The sequence below is a fragment of the Staurois parvus genome, unplaced genomic scaffold, assembly GCF_062004578.1.
Source record: "Staurois parvus isolate SC_StPar_1 unplaced genomic scaffold, SC_StPar_1.0 ptg000140l, whole genome shotgun sequence".
Taxonomy (NCBI): Eukaryota; Metazoa; Chordata; class Amphibia; order Anura; family Ranidae; genus Staurois; species Staurois parvus.
In genome coordinates, this window is record NW_028317936.1 from 1,454,021 (window position 1) to 1,469,536 (window position 15,516).

General features: G+C 42.4%; 1 protein-coding gene across 2 annotated transcripts in view; it reads left to right on the forward strand.

The window, feature by feature from the left end:
• The window catches only part of GTF3C3 (general transcription factor IIIC subunit 3), a 96,408-nt gene extending 81,731 nt beyond the window's left edge, over positions 1–14,677 (forward strand). The window contains exons 17-19 of one of the 2 annotated variants that reach the window (XM_089673545.1): positions 2,650–2,774; positions 8,210–8,362; positions 14,488–14,677. In XM_089673545.1, coding sequence (XP_089529671.1) covers positions 2,650–2,774; positions 8,210–8,362; positions 14,488–14,610 — 401 coding nt within the window. In that variant the 3' untranslated portion in view covers positions 14,611–14,677. Of the gene's footprint in view, positions 1–2,649; positions 2,776–8,209; positions 8,363–14,487 lie in introns of those variants that run through there. The other variant, XM_089673546.1, reaches the window with a different exon arrangement.
• The last annotated feature ends 839 nt before the right edge of the window (positions 14,678–15,516 follow it).

Genomic DNA, 15,516 nt, shown 5'->3' on the forward strand with positions numbered 1-15,516 from the left:
TTGTGTTTCAAACTTTATCATACCCTGAATTACATTATTGAATTAAATGTATTATTCTTTTTTTTTTTAAATAATTATATTATTTATTTCGTGTTTCAAACTTTTATCATACCCGGGATTACATTATTGAATTAAATTTATTATTTTTTTTTAATATTTATTATAATTTATGGTTTCGTGTTTCAAATTTTATCATACCTTGGATTATAGTATTGAATTTTATTATTATTTTTTTAAATAATTTAATATATTATAATTTATGGTTTCGTGTTTCAAACTTTCATACCTGGGATTAAATTATTGAATTACATTTATTCTTATTATTATTTTTATAATTATTATATTATAATTTATGCTTTCGTGTTTCAAACTTTATCAAACCCAGTATTACATTATTGAATTAAAATTATTATTATTATTTTTATATAATTATTATATTATTTATGATTTCGTGTTTCAAACTTTTATCATACCTGGGATTACATTATTGAATTAAATTTATTATTATTATTTTTTAATTATTTATTATATTATAAATTACGATTTCGTGTTTCAAACTTTTCTCATACCCGGGACGGTTACTAGACTCTTGTTTGGACAGATCGCAGTGAGTTATTCCTAAGAATTACAGGCCTACAATATAAAACAACAAATTTCCATGCAAAACAATGTAGCGCTTTGACATAATCAGACCGCCAGGGAGGTTAATCCATTTCTCCAAGATATTACCCTTCCCTGGGGGGGATATACTCCGTTCCCACCGGGGGGGGGGGGGGGGAGATCAGTACTGAATTATGTTTCCATCCCTTTTGCTTTACATTCTATCCCAGACACATAAGACTTTCTTGGTCAGTGGACTGACATTCCCATCGATCGTGTGATATTTATGTGGTATCCAATCTTCCCTATCTGCCCTGCTTGGAATCCCTTCTATATTTCCCAACCTTTCCCTAAATAATAATTCCTGCCGTCAGGCCAGCCCAACCCCCGCTTCCCTTTTGCCCAACACATAACCTCATCCCTAATTCTCGGCTTCTCATTTGCTCATATAAACCGAAGTATCGTCTTCTTTTATTATCCCGAAGAAAGACCCTGATAGGTGCCCTGGACACATGTGACACCTGTACAGAATTGTTGGTGCTGTCACCGTCTTTATCAGGTTTACATGACCTATCCGGGAGGCTCCTCCCTTTTTGAAAGTCTCCCCAGCTCCGCCTTCATTTCATTTGTTAATAAAGATAGATCATCATGAGAGAGGATAGAGACGAGGTAATCGGATGGGGGAGGGGTAATCAGATGGGGGGAGGGGGTACACCAGGGTCCTCATTTACATTAAAGCCCTCACCAGCAGAGTCTCTCTTTACATCATTGTCCCAATCAGAGTCCTCTTCTTACAGCCAAGTCATCATGGGTCCCCCCCCCCCCCCTTAAACCAGGGACCCCATTAGAGTCTCCTTTTACATAAGTGTACGTGTCAGAGTTTCCCCTTGTATTAGTGTCTCTATTAAAGTTGACCTTACATCAGGGTACCCCCCACCTTACTTTAGAGTCCACTTTAAAGTCCCCCCTTACTTCAGAGTCCCTATCAAATTCTGACTCGTATCAGGGTTCTTATCAGAGTTCCCCCTTACATCAGACTCCCCATCAGATTTTAACTCTTATCAGGGTTCTTATCAGAGCTTCCTCTTACATCAGAGTCCCTATCAGATTCTGATTTGTATCAGGGTTCTCATCAGAGCTCCCCCTTACATCAGAGTCCTTTTTGTTTCCCCCTCAGAGTCTCCCTTTACATCAGTGTCTGATAATGGAGGGGATTGGAGCACCTGAATCCAATGATTTGGGTGGCTGGCCCAATACTTTGACAATATAGTGTGTGTACACGTGTTTGTGTATGTATGTGTGTGTATGTATATATGTGTGTGTGTATATGTATGTGTGTGTGTGTGTATGTATATGTATGTGTGTGTATGTATGTGTATATGTATGTGTGTATGTGTGTGTGTGTATTTATATGTATGTGTTTATGTATGTGTGTGTGTGTATGTGTGTGTGTATGTATGTGTGTGTATGTATATGTATGTGTGTGTGTGTGTATGTGTGTGTGTATGTATGTGTGTGTATGTATATGTATGTGTGTGTGTGTATATGTGTGTGTGTGTGTGTATATGTATGTGTGTATGTATATGTATGTGTGTGTGTATGTGTGTGTGTATATGTGTGTGTGTGTGTGTATATGTATGTGTGTGTGTATATGTATGTGTGTGTGTGTATATGTATGTGTGTGTGTGTGTATGTATGTGTGTATGTATGTGTGTATATATATATGTGTATGTATGTATGCGTGTGTGTGTATGTATATTATTATTATTATACAGTGTTTATATAGCGCTAAAAGGTTTGCTCAGCGCTGTACATTATAGTGGGGGACAGAATATGAGACAATACAATACATGAGGGGTTCGAGGGCCCTGCTCCTTGGAGCTTACAATTTAGGAGGGAGGGGATAGTGGTACAGGAGGTACCTTTTTGTGTATACCTTATTATGTGTGTGTATATATATATATATATAATTAGTATTTTGTTTTAAATAAAACATTCAGCATGGTTTAGTTTTGTCTTTTCATTTAATAATGTTTCTTCCTGTTGCAGCTCAGTACGTTCAGGCCTTCCGAATGAAATCAGACGACCCCATGCACTGCCTGTGTATCGGATTAACTTTCATCCATATGGCATCACAAAAGTTTGTGCTAAAAAGACACGCTCTCCTTGTACAGGTACTTTTTTTTTCCCTATAAAATCCCTTGGCAGTAGCAGGCGTAGAATTTTCAGCGCAACTTTAATTTTAAAACCACACCGTCTTCTTGAATACTTCCAGGGATACTGAGCGACTTTGCAGATCATTTTTGTTTTTACACATTTGCCTTTTCTTTCTCTGTGCTGTGAGAACCGCTAGGAGAAGCCCAGGCCAGTGTAAATATTGAATATTTTTCTTACGAAAATTTTATTGGTTTGCATGAGAATTTTACAAAAACAGCATTTCAGATGCTCAAATGACCTGGAGCTACTCAACAAACATTGGAAGCCAGCATAGTAGGATGTAGGGAGGGCAGCACTTGATATTCATGAATATCAGAGAAATGTGTATTGATATTGGATGGAGTGGCTCCTTAAAAAAAAAAAAAAAAAAAAAAAAAAAATTGAAACGCCCCAAAAAAGATCCTCTGCCAAACATAGGTGGGACATAGAAGAAAGAAAATAAAAAATAAAACCCCAAAAAGATCTTCTGACAAATGTGGGTGGTGGGAAGAGGGAGGAAGAAAGAAAATAGAGTGAGGAAGGAGAATGAAAAATGAGTAAGAGGGGGAATTGAGTAACTAAGATGTGATGTGTGGGGGCCCATCTGGGGCCCCCAACCCCGTGATTGTTACAGCAAAAATAAGGCGTGGTCCAGATTAATATGGCTTTGGAAATCCAGCCAAGAAGACCACGTCTTGAGAAATTTGGAATGCATGATGTTTAATATGGCTGTGTGTTTCTTTCGTATCATAGCGCCCATAACTCCCGGATTAACCTCTATAAAGTTCAATATTGGCTTCTTCCATGCTTTGCAGAGATCTGCTCAGTGGCTAAAAAAAAATGTTGAACTATCTTTATATAGCCTGTCTGCAGCGCATGCACAAAAAGAGAATTCGGAAGTTATCTGTTCGACAATACACTATACTGCCAAAAGTATTGGCCCCGCCCTCCCAATCATGTGATTCAGGTGTTCCAATCCCCTCCATGGCCACAGGTGTATACAATCAAGCCCCTAGGCATGCAGACTGCTTCTACAAACATTGGTGAAAGAATGGGTCGCTCTCAGGAGCTCAGTGACTCCAAGCGTGGTCCCGTGATAGGTGGTCACCTGTGTAATAAGTCCATCCGTGACACTTCCTGGCTACTAAATATTCCACGCTCAACTGTTAGTGGGATTATAACAAAGTGGAAGCAACTGGGAACAACAGCAACTCAGCCACCAAGTGGTAGGCCACGTCACATGACAGAGCGGGGTCAGCGCATGCTGAAGCGCACAGTGCGCAGAAGTCCCAACTGTCTGCAGAGTCAATAGCTAAAGACCTCCAAACTTGGTGTGGTTTTCAGATGAGCCCAACAACACTGCGTAGAGAGCTTCATGGAATGAGTTTCCATGGCCGAGCAGCTGCATCCAAACCTTACATTACCAAGTGCTATGCAAAGCTTCGGATGCCGTGGTGTAAAGCACGCCGCCACTGGACTCTAGAGAAGTGGAGACGTGTTCTCTGGAGTGACCAGTCATGCTTCTCTGGCAAATCCGATGGATGTGTCTGGGTTTGGCGGTGGCCAGGAGAACGGAACTTGCCTGACTGCATTGTGCCAAGTGTAAAGTTTGGTGGAGGGGGGATTATGATGTGGGGTTGTTTTTCAGGGGTTGGGCTTGGCCCCCTAGTTCCAGTGAAGGGAACTCTTAAGGCGACATTTGGACAATATGGGGAGTTTGGGGATGGCCCTTTCCTGTTCCAACATGACTGCGCACCAGTGCACAAAGCAAGGTCCATAAAGACATGGAGGAGCCAGTTTGGGGTGGAGGAACTTGACTGGCCTGCACAGAGTCCTGACCTCAACCCCATAGAACACCTTTGGGATGAATTAGAGCGGAGACTGTGAGCCAGGCCTCCTCCCCCGACATCAGTGCCTGACCTGACAAATGTGCTTCTGGAAGAATGGTCCAACCTTCCCATAGACACCCTCCTAAACCTCGTGGACGGCCTTCCCAGAAGAGTTGAAGCTGTTATAGCTGCAAAGGGCGGGGCCAACACAATATTGAACCCTACGGACTAAGACTATGAGGACATCAAAGTTCATGTGCGTGGAAAGGCCGGCCGACCAATACTTTTGGCAATATAGTGTACCTCTGTTTCAATAGGTTCCGTTCTAGGAGCCATAAAGGTGCTTTCTTTACTGCAGTGCACTCATGTAATGACTGGAGATCACAGACTGCTAAAAGCAGGGCAGCCCACAACTTAAATTATGCCGTTGCTCTAAAGACCCCCAAGGCTGGAGAATATAGTTTGTTTAGCTTTTCCGATGTACACATTGGCCAGAAAGTTCTTATCTGTCCACAGAGCTTCATTTGAGAATTGTAGTGGAACGTCCAGTTGGTCTTCAGCAATTTTGTGTAACACCGGTTTCCTCCACGGCAACCTCCCATAAATGCCTCTCTTGTTAATGAACATTTAGGAGGAACCTACAAGCTGGTACAAAGAATGAGTCTATGACACCGTGTATTCAGTGCTTTGTAGTTTATGGTTCAGTGACCTGAAAAGGCAACTCTAGAGTCACAGTGCGTTGTTTTGTGTGCGAATACATGTTTTGGTTGACATTGGGAGAAGCACACTTCATTATTGGGATCATTTACCATGGTAGTCCACTATTTTGAAAATGTTGGGCGCCAAGGCATTCCCCACAGGTCGGAGTTTCATTCTTGTTCATTGATACTTTGTTCTGAACTCTTGAACACCGATCATATCAGAGAGATATAGAGACTTTTACCAGTCATCCAATGTTTGTTGTAGAATGGGTATCTCCAAACTTTCTAAACTAAAGGCCAGTTTACTGTCCTTCAGGCTTCTTGGGGGAAGAAATTGAACAGTGCCCCATCATTGGTATCAGTGGAGGAATAGTGCCCCAGCATTGGTATCAGTGGAGGAACAGTGCCCCATCATTGGTATCAGTGGAGGAACAGTGCCCCATCATTGGTATCAGTGGAGGAATAGTGCCCCATCATTGGTGTCAGTGGGAGGAATAGTGCCCCATCATTGGTGTCAGTGGGAGGAATAGTGCCCCATCATTGGTATCAGTGGGAGGAATAGTGTTCCATCATTGGTGTCAGTGGGAGGAATAGTGCCCCATCATTGGTATCAGTGGGAGGAATAGTGCCCCATCATTGGTATCAGTGGGAGGAATAGTGCCCCATCATTGGTGTCAGTGGGAGGAATAGTGCCCCATCATTGGTGTCAGTGGGAGGAATAGTGCCCCATCATTGGTGTCAGTGGGAGGAATAGTGCCCCATCATTGGTGTCAGTGGGAGGAAAGGTTTCCCATCATTGGTGTAAGTGGGAAGAATAGTGCCCCATCATTGGTGTCAGTGGGAGGAATAGTGCCCCATCATTGGTATCAGTGGGAGGAATAGTGCCCCATCATTGGTATCAGTGGGAGGAATAGTGCCCCATCATTGCTGTCAGTGGGAGGAAAGGTTTCCCATCATTGGTGTCAGTGGGAGGAATAGTGACCCATCATTGGTATCAATGGGAGGAATAGTGCCCCATCATTGGTATCAGTGGGAGGAATAGTGACCCATCATTGGTATCAGTGGGGGGAATAGTGACCCATCATTGGTATCCGTGGGAGGAATAGTGACCCATCATTGGTATCAGTGGTGGGAATAGTGACCCATCACTGGTATCAGTGGGGGGAATAGTGACCCATCATTGGCATCAGTGGGGGGAATAGTGACCCATCATTGGTATCAGTGGGAGGAATAGTGCCTCATCATTGGTATCAGTGGGAGGAATAGTGCCCCATCATTGGTATCAGTGGGAGGAATAGTGCCCCATCATTGGTATCAGTGGGAGGAATAGTGCCCCATCATTGGTATCAGTGGGAGGAATAGTGCCCCATCATTGGTATCAGTGGGAGGAATAGTGCCCCATCATTGGTATCAGTGGGAGGAATAGTGCCCCATCATTGGTGTCGTGGGAGGAATAGTGACCCATCATTGGTATCAGTGGGGGGAATAGTGACCCATCATTGGTATCAGTGGGAGGAATAGTGCCTCATCATTGGTGTCAGTGGGAGGAATAGTGCCCCATCATTGGTATCAGTGGGAGGAATAGCGCCCCATCATTGGTGTCAGTGGGAGGAATAGCGCCCCATCATTGGTATCAGTGGGAGGAATAGTGCCCCATCATTGGTATCAGTGGGAGGAATAGTGCCCCATCATTGGTATCAGTGGGAGGAATAATGCCCCATCATTGGTATCAGTGGGAGGAATAGTGACCCATCATTGGTGTCAGTGGGGGGAATAGTGCCCCATCATTGGTGTCAGTGGGGGGAATAGTGCCCCATCATTGGTGTCAGTGGGGGGAATAGTGCCCCATCATTGGTGTCAGTGGGGGGAATAGTGCCCCATCATTGGTGTCAGTGGGAGGAATAGTGACCCATCATTGTTGTCAGTGGGAGGAATAGTGCCCCATCATTGGTATCAGTGGGAGGAATAATGCCCCATCATTGTTGTCAGTGGGAGCAATAGTGACCCATCATTGTTGTCAGTGGGAGGAATAGTGCCCCATCATTGGTATCAGTGGGAGGAATAGTGACCCATGATTGGTATCAGTGGGGAGAATAGTGACCCATCATTGGTATCAGTGGGAGGAATAGTGACCCATCATTGGTATCAGTGGGGGGAATAGTGACCCATCATTGGTATCAGTGGGGGGAATAGTGACCCATCATTGGTATCAGTGGGAGGAATAGTGCCCCATCATTGGTATCAGTGGGGGGAATAGTGACCCATCATTGGTATCAGTGGGAGGAATAGTGCCTCATCATTGGTATCAGTGGGAGGAATAGTGCTCCATCCATGGTGTCAGTGGGAGGAATAGTGCCCCATCCTTGGTATCAGTGGGAGGAATATTGCCCCATCATTGCTATCAGTGGGAGGAATAGCGCTCCATCATTGGTGTCAGTGGGAGGAATAATGCCCCATCCTTGGTCTCAGTGGGAGGAATAGTCCCCCATCATTGCTATCAGTGGGAGGAATAGTGCCCCATCATTGGTGTCAGTGGATGGAATAGTGCCCCATCATTGGTGTCAGTGGGAGGAATAGTGCCCCATCATTGGTATCAGTGGGAGGAATAGTGCCCCATCATTGGTGTCATTGAGAGAGTTCACTATCATTGATGTCAGTGTGAGGACTAGTGCTGCCTTCCACTGGGGGGAACAGTGCCCCAGTGACCAGACAAAGGCAAACAAAGGGCCTCAGTTTGGAGACCACTGTTCTAAAGTAATAAGTATGGTCATATGATATGAGGAAGACTATATTGTGAAAACATTGTGTAAATTATTGTATTATTTATTTATTTATTTTATTTGGCACTTGAAAAAATATATTTTTTCTTGGTTTGTCTTTTAGGGATTTTCCTTTTTGAATCGTTATCTTGACCTGCGCAGCCCTTGCCAGGAAACCTATTACAATATTGGCCGTGCCCTGCACCAGATGGGTCTGACGTACCTTGCTATTCATTACTACCAGCAAGCCCTGGAGCTTCCAGCACTCCAGCTCGAGGTACAATGATAAATGTATGCGGAGTAATCTCATTGACATATTGCTGCATCTCGCGGGGGCAAATTCCTCGCTATCAAGCTTTCCTTGGTGAAATGCATTTAGAAGAAAGTTACTCTGGTGTGCGTCTCCCATTGACCAACAGGACGTTACTAACACACTTTAGTGGCTAATCAACACTGGCCAGGGGTTTGGGATGGCAAAAAACATGAGAGAACTGAGGTTTCTCCCAATAGTTTACTATTGTTTGAGAAAAAACTGGCTTCTATAAGATATATCCCACATGGAAGAAAAATATATTTGAAATATATTTTTAAAATATTCTTCCCAAATATATTGACATATATTTGAAATGCTACAATGTTGGCCATATTCAATATATTTCAATAAATATATATATACTGCATGTTGAAATGCATTTTTATTACAAAATATATGAAAATAATTTTTAAAAATACATTTCAAATATCCTGTATGTCATTACTGTATTTTTAAAAATATATTCTGCCCAAATATATTGACATATATTTGAAATGCTACAATGTTGGCCATATTCAATATATATATATATATATATATATATATATATATATATATATATATATATATATATATATATATATATTGCATGCTGAAATGCGTTTTTAGTACAAAATGTAGGAAAATAATTTTATGTATAAAAAAATACATTTCAAATATACTGTATGTCTTTAAAAATACAGATCTACATTGTTGGAATGCATTTACAAATATATGTAAAAATATCTGTCATAATGACTTTTTTATATGTTGAAAATATCTGAAGAATTTTAGAAAAAATAATCTGAAGAATATATTTTTTAAAATTTATTCTTCAGATTTTTTTTAACATTATTATTATTATTATTATACAGTATTTATAAAACAGTTCGCTCAGCGTTGTACATTATAATAAAAAAGTAATTTTTACATATATTTGTAAATGCATTCCAAAAATGTAGATTTCTATTTTTAAAGACATACAGTATATTTGAAATGTATTTTTAAAAATATTTTTCATATATTTTATAATAAAAACGCATTTCAACATGCAGTGTGTGTGTGTGTATACAGTGAGGAACAGAAGTATTTGAACCCCCTGCGATTTTGCAAGTTCTTCCACTAAGATATCATGGAGGGGTCTGAAATTCACATTGTAGGTGCATTCCCACTCTGAGAGACAGAATTTAAAAAAAAAATTCAGGAAATCACATTGTATGATTTGTAAAGAATGTATTTGTCTCGCACTGCTGAACAGAAGTATTTGAACACCTGAGAAACAGCAAGAATTCTGGCTCTCAAAGACCTGTTACTGCGCCTTTAAAAAGTCCACCTCTACTCCACTCATTAATCTAACTTAGTAGCACCTGTCTGAGCTCTTTAAAGACACCTGTTCACCCCACAGTCAGTCAGACGACAACTACCACCATGGGCAAGACCAAAGAGCTGTCAAAAGACACCAGAGACAAAACTGTGGACCTCCACAAGGCTGGAAAGGGCTACGGGGCAATTGCCAAGCAGCTTGGTGAAAATAGATCAACTGTTGGAGCAATTGTTAGAAAATGGAAGAGGCTAAAGACGACTGTCAGTCTCCCTCGGACTGGGGCTCCATGCAAGATCTCACCTCATGGGGTATCACTGATAATAAGAAAGATGAGGAATCAGCACAGAACTACAAGGGAGGAGCTGGTCAATGACATGAAGAGAGCTGGGACCACAGTTTCAAAGGTCACTGTCGGTAGAACACTACGCCGTCATGGTTTCAAATCATGCATTGCACGGAAGGTTCCCCTGCTCAAGTCATCACATGTCCAGGCCCGTCTGAAGTTTGCCAATGACCATCTGGATGATCCAGAGGAGGCATGGGAGAAAGTCATGTGGTCAGATGAGACCAAAGGAGAACTTTTTGGTCTAAACTTCACTCGTCATGTTTGGAGGAAAAAGAAGGATGAGTTGCATCCCAAGAACACCATCCCTACTGTGAAGCATGGGGGTGGTAACATCATACTTTGGGGGTGCTTTTCTGTGAAGGGGACAGGCCGACTGCACCGTATTAAGGAGAGGATGAATGGGGCCATTTATTGTGAGATTTTGAGCAACAACCTCCTTCCCTCAGTCAGAGCATTGAAGATGGGTCATGGCTGGGTCTTCCAACATGACAACGACCCGAAGCACACAGCCAGGAGAACCAAGGAGTGGCTCCGTAAGAAGCATATCAAGGTTCTGGAGTGGCCTAGCCAGTCTCCAGACCTAAATCCAATAGAACATCTTTGGAGGGAGCTGAAACTCCGTGTTGCTCAGCGACAGCCCCAAAACCTGACAGATCTAGAGCAGATCTGTGTGGAGGAGTCGGCCAAAATCCCTGTTGCAGTGCAAACCTGGTCAAGAACTACAGGAAACGTCTGTCCTCTAATTGCAAACAAAGGCTTCTGTACCAAATATTAACACGGATTTTCTCAGGTGTTCAAATACTTATGTTCAGCAGTGCAAGACAAATACATTCTTTAAAAATCATACAATGGGATTTCCGGAATTTATTTTTTAAATTCTGTCTCTCAGAGTGGGAATGCACCTACAATGTGAATTTCAGACCCCTCCATGATTTCTAAGTGGGAGAACTTGAAAAATCGCAGGGTGTTCAAATACTTCTGTTCCTCATTGTATGTGTGTATGTATGCGTGTGTGTGTGTGTATGTATATATGTGTGTATATATATATATATTTATTTATTTATTGAAATATATTTTGAAATATATTGAATGTCGTCAAAATTGTAGCATTTCAAATATATGTCAATATATTTGTGAAGAATATTTTTAAAATATATTGCAAACATATTTTTCTTCTATATGAGATGTGTGGTGTTGAGGAAGGTTGTACTGAGGACACGTGTGTGTGTGTGTGTGTGTGTGTGTGTGTGTGTGTGTGTGTGTGTGTGTGCGTGTGTGTGTGTGTGTGCGTGCGTGTTGGGGGGGGGGGGGTGACGGGATTTGTGCTAGGAGGGGAGACTTGTGCTTGAAGGGGAAATTTGGAAGGGGGGGGGTATTAGTGCTAGGAGGGTTTTTTTTGGGGGGGGGGGGGGATTTGTGTTAGGAGGGGGGAATTTTGCAATTTTAATTGGGGAAAACATAGACGGAATTCATGCATGGTGGTGGTGGGGGTGTGCAGATCAGTGCTGGATTTTGTTTTGGAAAGGGGGGTGGATTTTTGTGGAGACATGATGCTCACACTTTACATGGGGTGGGGGTGGTTTTGTCATTTTTGCCCTGAGCACTTACATGACCTTGTCGCGGCACTGATTGTGAAAATGATTTATTTGTGTTCTGTTTGTTCGTTAACTATAGATTTTTATGTTAATTGATGCTTAACCACTTGACCTCCGGAAGATTTTACCCCCCCCCCCATCCTTCCTGACCAGGCCATTTTGTGCGATACGGCGCTGCGTTACTTTAACAATTGCGCGGTGATGCAGCGCTGTGAAATTTATAATTTTTCTTTTTCCACAAATAGAGCTTTCTTTTGGTGGTATTTTTTACTTTTTGCGGTATGAACAAAAAAAAGACCGACAATTTTGCAAAAAAAGAAGATTTTTTATTCTGCTATAAAACATATCAAATAAAAAAAAAATCTAATTTCTTCACCGATTTTAGGCCAAAATATATTTTACTACATATTTTGGTGAAAAAAAAAAAAATCCCAATAAGCGTATATTGATTTGTGTCTATAAATAGTGGTATATATACTGGAATTTTTTATGTTTATTTCTTAATAGTAATGGCAGTGATCTCAGCTTATAGCAGGACTGCGATATTGCGGCGGACTTTTTAACATTACCTTACACTTTGTGGGAACCAGTGACACCAATACAGTGATCGGTGCTAAAAATATGCACTGACACTGTACTAATGACACTGGTTGGGAGGGCAATCAAAGGGTTAAGCGTGTGCCTAGCTACACTAGGTGGTGCTTGTACTAGGAGATGTGAAAGATCGTGTTCCCGGCTTCACAGGGACACATGATCTTTCCCTCCCCATGTGTCAGAACAGAGCTCTGCCTTGTTAACATAGGCAGAGCTTTGTTTTTTGTCCCTGACGGAGGATTGGTGCTCACAGATCGGCTTCTGTTGTCCCTGCCGGATGATCGGTGCTCACAGATCGGCTTCTGTTGTCCCTGCCGGATGATCGGTGCTCACAGATCGGCTTCTGTTGTCCCTTCCGGATGATCGGTGCTCACAGATCTACTTCTGTTGTCTCTGCCGGACGATCGGTGCTCACCGATCGGCTTCTGTTGTCTCTGCCGGACGATCGGTGCTCACCGATCGGCTTCTGTTGTCTCTGCCGGACGATCGGTGCTCACCGATCGGCTTCTGTTGTCTCTGCCGGACGATTGGTTTCTCACAGATCGGCTTCTGTTGTCCCTGCTGGACGATCGGTGCTCACAGATCGGCTTCTGCTGTGAATGTTCACAGCAGAAGCGAGCTGCCGGCAGTGCGTGCGTGGCCTTTGTCAGAAGTGCATAATCACGTGTATATATACAGTGGCTAAATGGTTAGCGCACGGGTGTCAAACTGGTGGCCCTCCAGCTGTTGCCAAACTACAAGTCCCAAGAGTCATTGAAAGATTGAGGATTACAAGTATGACTCCCAAAGGCAGAGGCATGATGGGACTTGTAGTTTTGCAACAGCTGGAGGGCCGCCAGTTTGACACCCCTGGGTTAGCACTTCCGTCTGGCAGTACTAGTGTCGTTGGTTCAAATCCCAACCACGGCACCACCTGCCTGGAATTTGCATGTTCTCACTGAGTACTCCGGTTTCCTTTCACACCCAAAGACATTCCAAAGACATGCTGGTAGGTTAATTAGCTCCTGTCTAATTTGGCCCTTGTATGTGTATGTATGAATTAAAGTTAGGGACCTTATATTGTACACCCCTTGAGGGTTAGGGACTGATGTGAATGTACAATCTATATGTAAAGCACTGCATAAATTGACAGCGCTATATACATAAATAAATAAAAATAAAATAAATACATGATTTTGCACAGAAGGGCTGCCCTGTAGCAGTAAAACTGCTATAGGGTGGTCCTAAAGTGGATAAAATTATGACGACGTTGTTGTCGCAAAGGTTTGCTGAAAACAATTCAGTCGCTCGTAGAGTTCCCTCCCAGGGTCACAGGATGAAAATCATTATAACTTCTAGATTGTCCATCCTACAACATTCAGTATGTAAAGCTCGAGCAGTGTAAGTCCTCAGAGGGATGTTCGGAACAGACTGATGGCCTGATCAGATGCAGAGAAAGTGATCCTAAGTGCTCCCAGTTTGCAGATAGGTAGACAGGGCACATACTGAGAGTAGCAGATGATCAGGGTCAGAACAGAGCATCTTGAGTCCAAACGTTGTCCAAACAGTTCATAACGGTGATCCAAGGCTTGAACGTACAAAAGTCAGACCTCAGTCCAGTGCATGAGTAAACAGACTACTTCAAGCTGAATATCTAACAGCCTACTTAAACTCTCTTGATTGGAGCAGGTGTGCACAGCAGAGACCTGAGCTGCAGTGCTTTATAAGACCTGCAAATGAAGAAGGCTCAAGGTTTTTCAATGTCAGATGCCACTCTTTAGTTTGCTGTGATGTCTGTGTGCTATAGGCATATGCAGAACATCAGAGAAGTTTGCAAATGCATGTAACAGTAAATAACAATGGGGGGTGGGGTTTGGTTTTGTGACAGTGCAAACTTAACACTTATGCGGATGAACATAGAAGGATGGTCGAAAAAAATGCCAAGTGGTCCATTACCTCTGCTCTTTTTTTAACATTTTTAAACTTTTTAATTCTTTCTTTCTTTTTTTAAATCGCCGTATAAGTCCATGTTTGTCCCGAGCATGTTACTGTTGATTGACTCGCTACCTCCGGGGGAAGTCTACTCCAAGCTCAGGCATTCCTGCTAGTTCTTGGCCATGGCCGATGAGACCAGATGTTCATACAGCTCGGAGCTCAGCCAGATCTTTCATTCCTGTGTAGGTGACAGTCAGCCAAACAGAACTAGGAGTTGTTGTCAAAAACATATCCCGCTCAATTATATATTATTATATGATATATTCTGCCTTTTTAGGGGATTACCGATGACCAAGTGGACCTAAGGAGAGACATTGCCTTCAATCTTTCTCTCATTTACCAGAGCAGTGGCAACACGGAAATGGCTCGAAGACTTTTGTATACTCATTGTATCATATAGCGTGGTTTTTTTTTTTTTTTTTTATTTAAAGTATGGAAATAAATTTTTTTGTATATAAAATTGTAAATTGTGTCTGTGTGTGTTTTGTTGAGATGATAGATATGCTAAAATCGCTTGTGAGCATGCTTTTACATTGAGGTAATACCTTCATATGAATTCATAACCATGAATGTTGACTGATGAAGGACCGCAGAATCATTATTATTATTATGTAACTATAGCTGCGCTTTCTAAAGCGAGCAAAATCCTCTCTTGTATTAAAAGAGGTATAGACTCCAGAGAGAGAAATATAATTTCCCCGGTACAAATCATTAGTAAGACCTCATCTGGAATATGCAGTTCAGATTTAGGCACCAATTCACAAAAAGAACATTGGGGAACTGGAGAAAGCACAGAGAAGGGCAACCAAATACCATCACTAGGAGGTGTACCTTTATTACATAAGAGTCAAATTATGATCACAATGGACGTCACCACGGTCTACGAAAGAAGCGGAAGGGAAGAACCTGCCCTGGACTGCAAGCCAAAGATGGAGGTTGGTAACCTAGACAACGCGTTTCGCCCGCATGCGTCTTATCAAGTCTTGTAGACCGCGGTGACGTCATTCCGTGACGCCACAGTCTCATGGTCTATCGCTAGGGACAGGAGTTCCCTCTGCCCTACAACTTCACATCGGAGCGGATGGGCTGTCCACCCTGGCCTGGGCCACCCCTCATCTATTGTGATCATCATCCAGCCTATCCGCTCCGATGTGAAGGTGTAGGACAGAGGGAGCTCCTGTCCCTAGTGATGGACCACAAGACCTTGGCGTCCCGGAATGACGTCACCACGGCTACGAAACTTGTTAAGGCGCATGCATGCGAAAGGCATTGTCTAGGTTACCGGACTCCATCTTCGGCTTGTGGT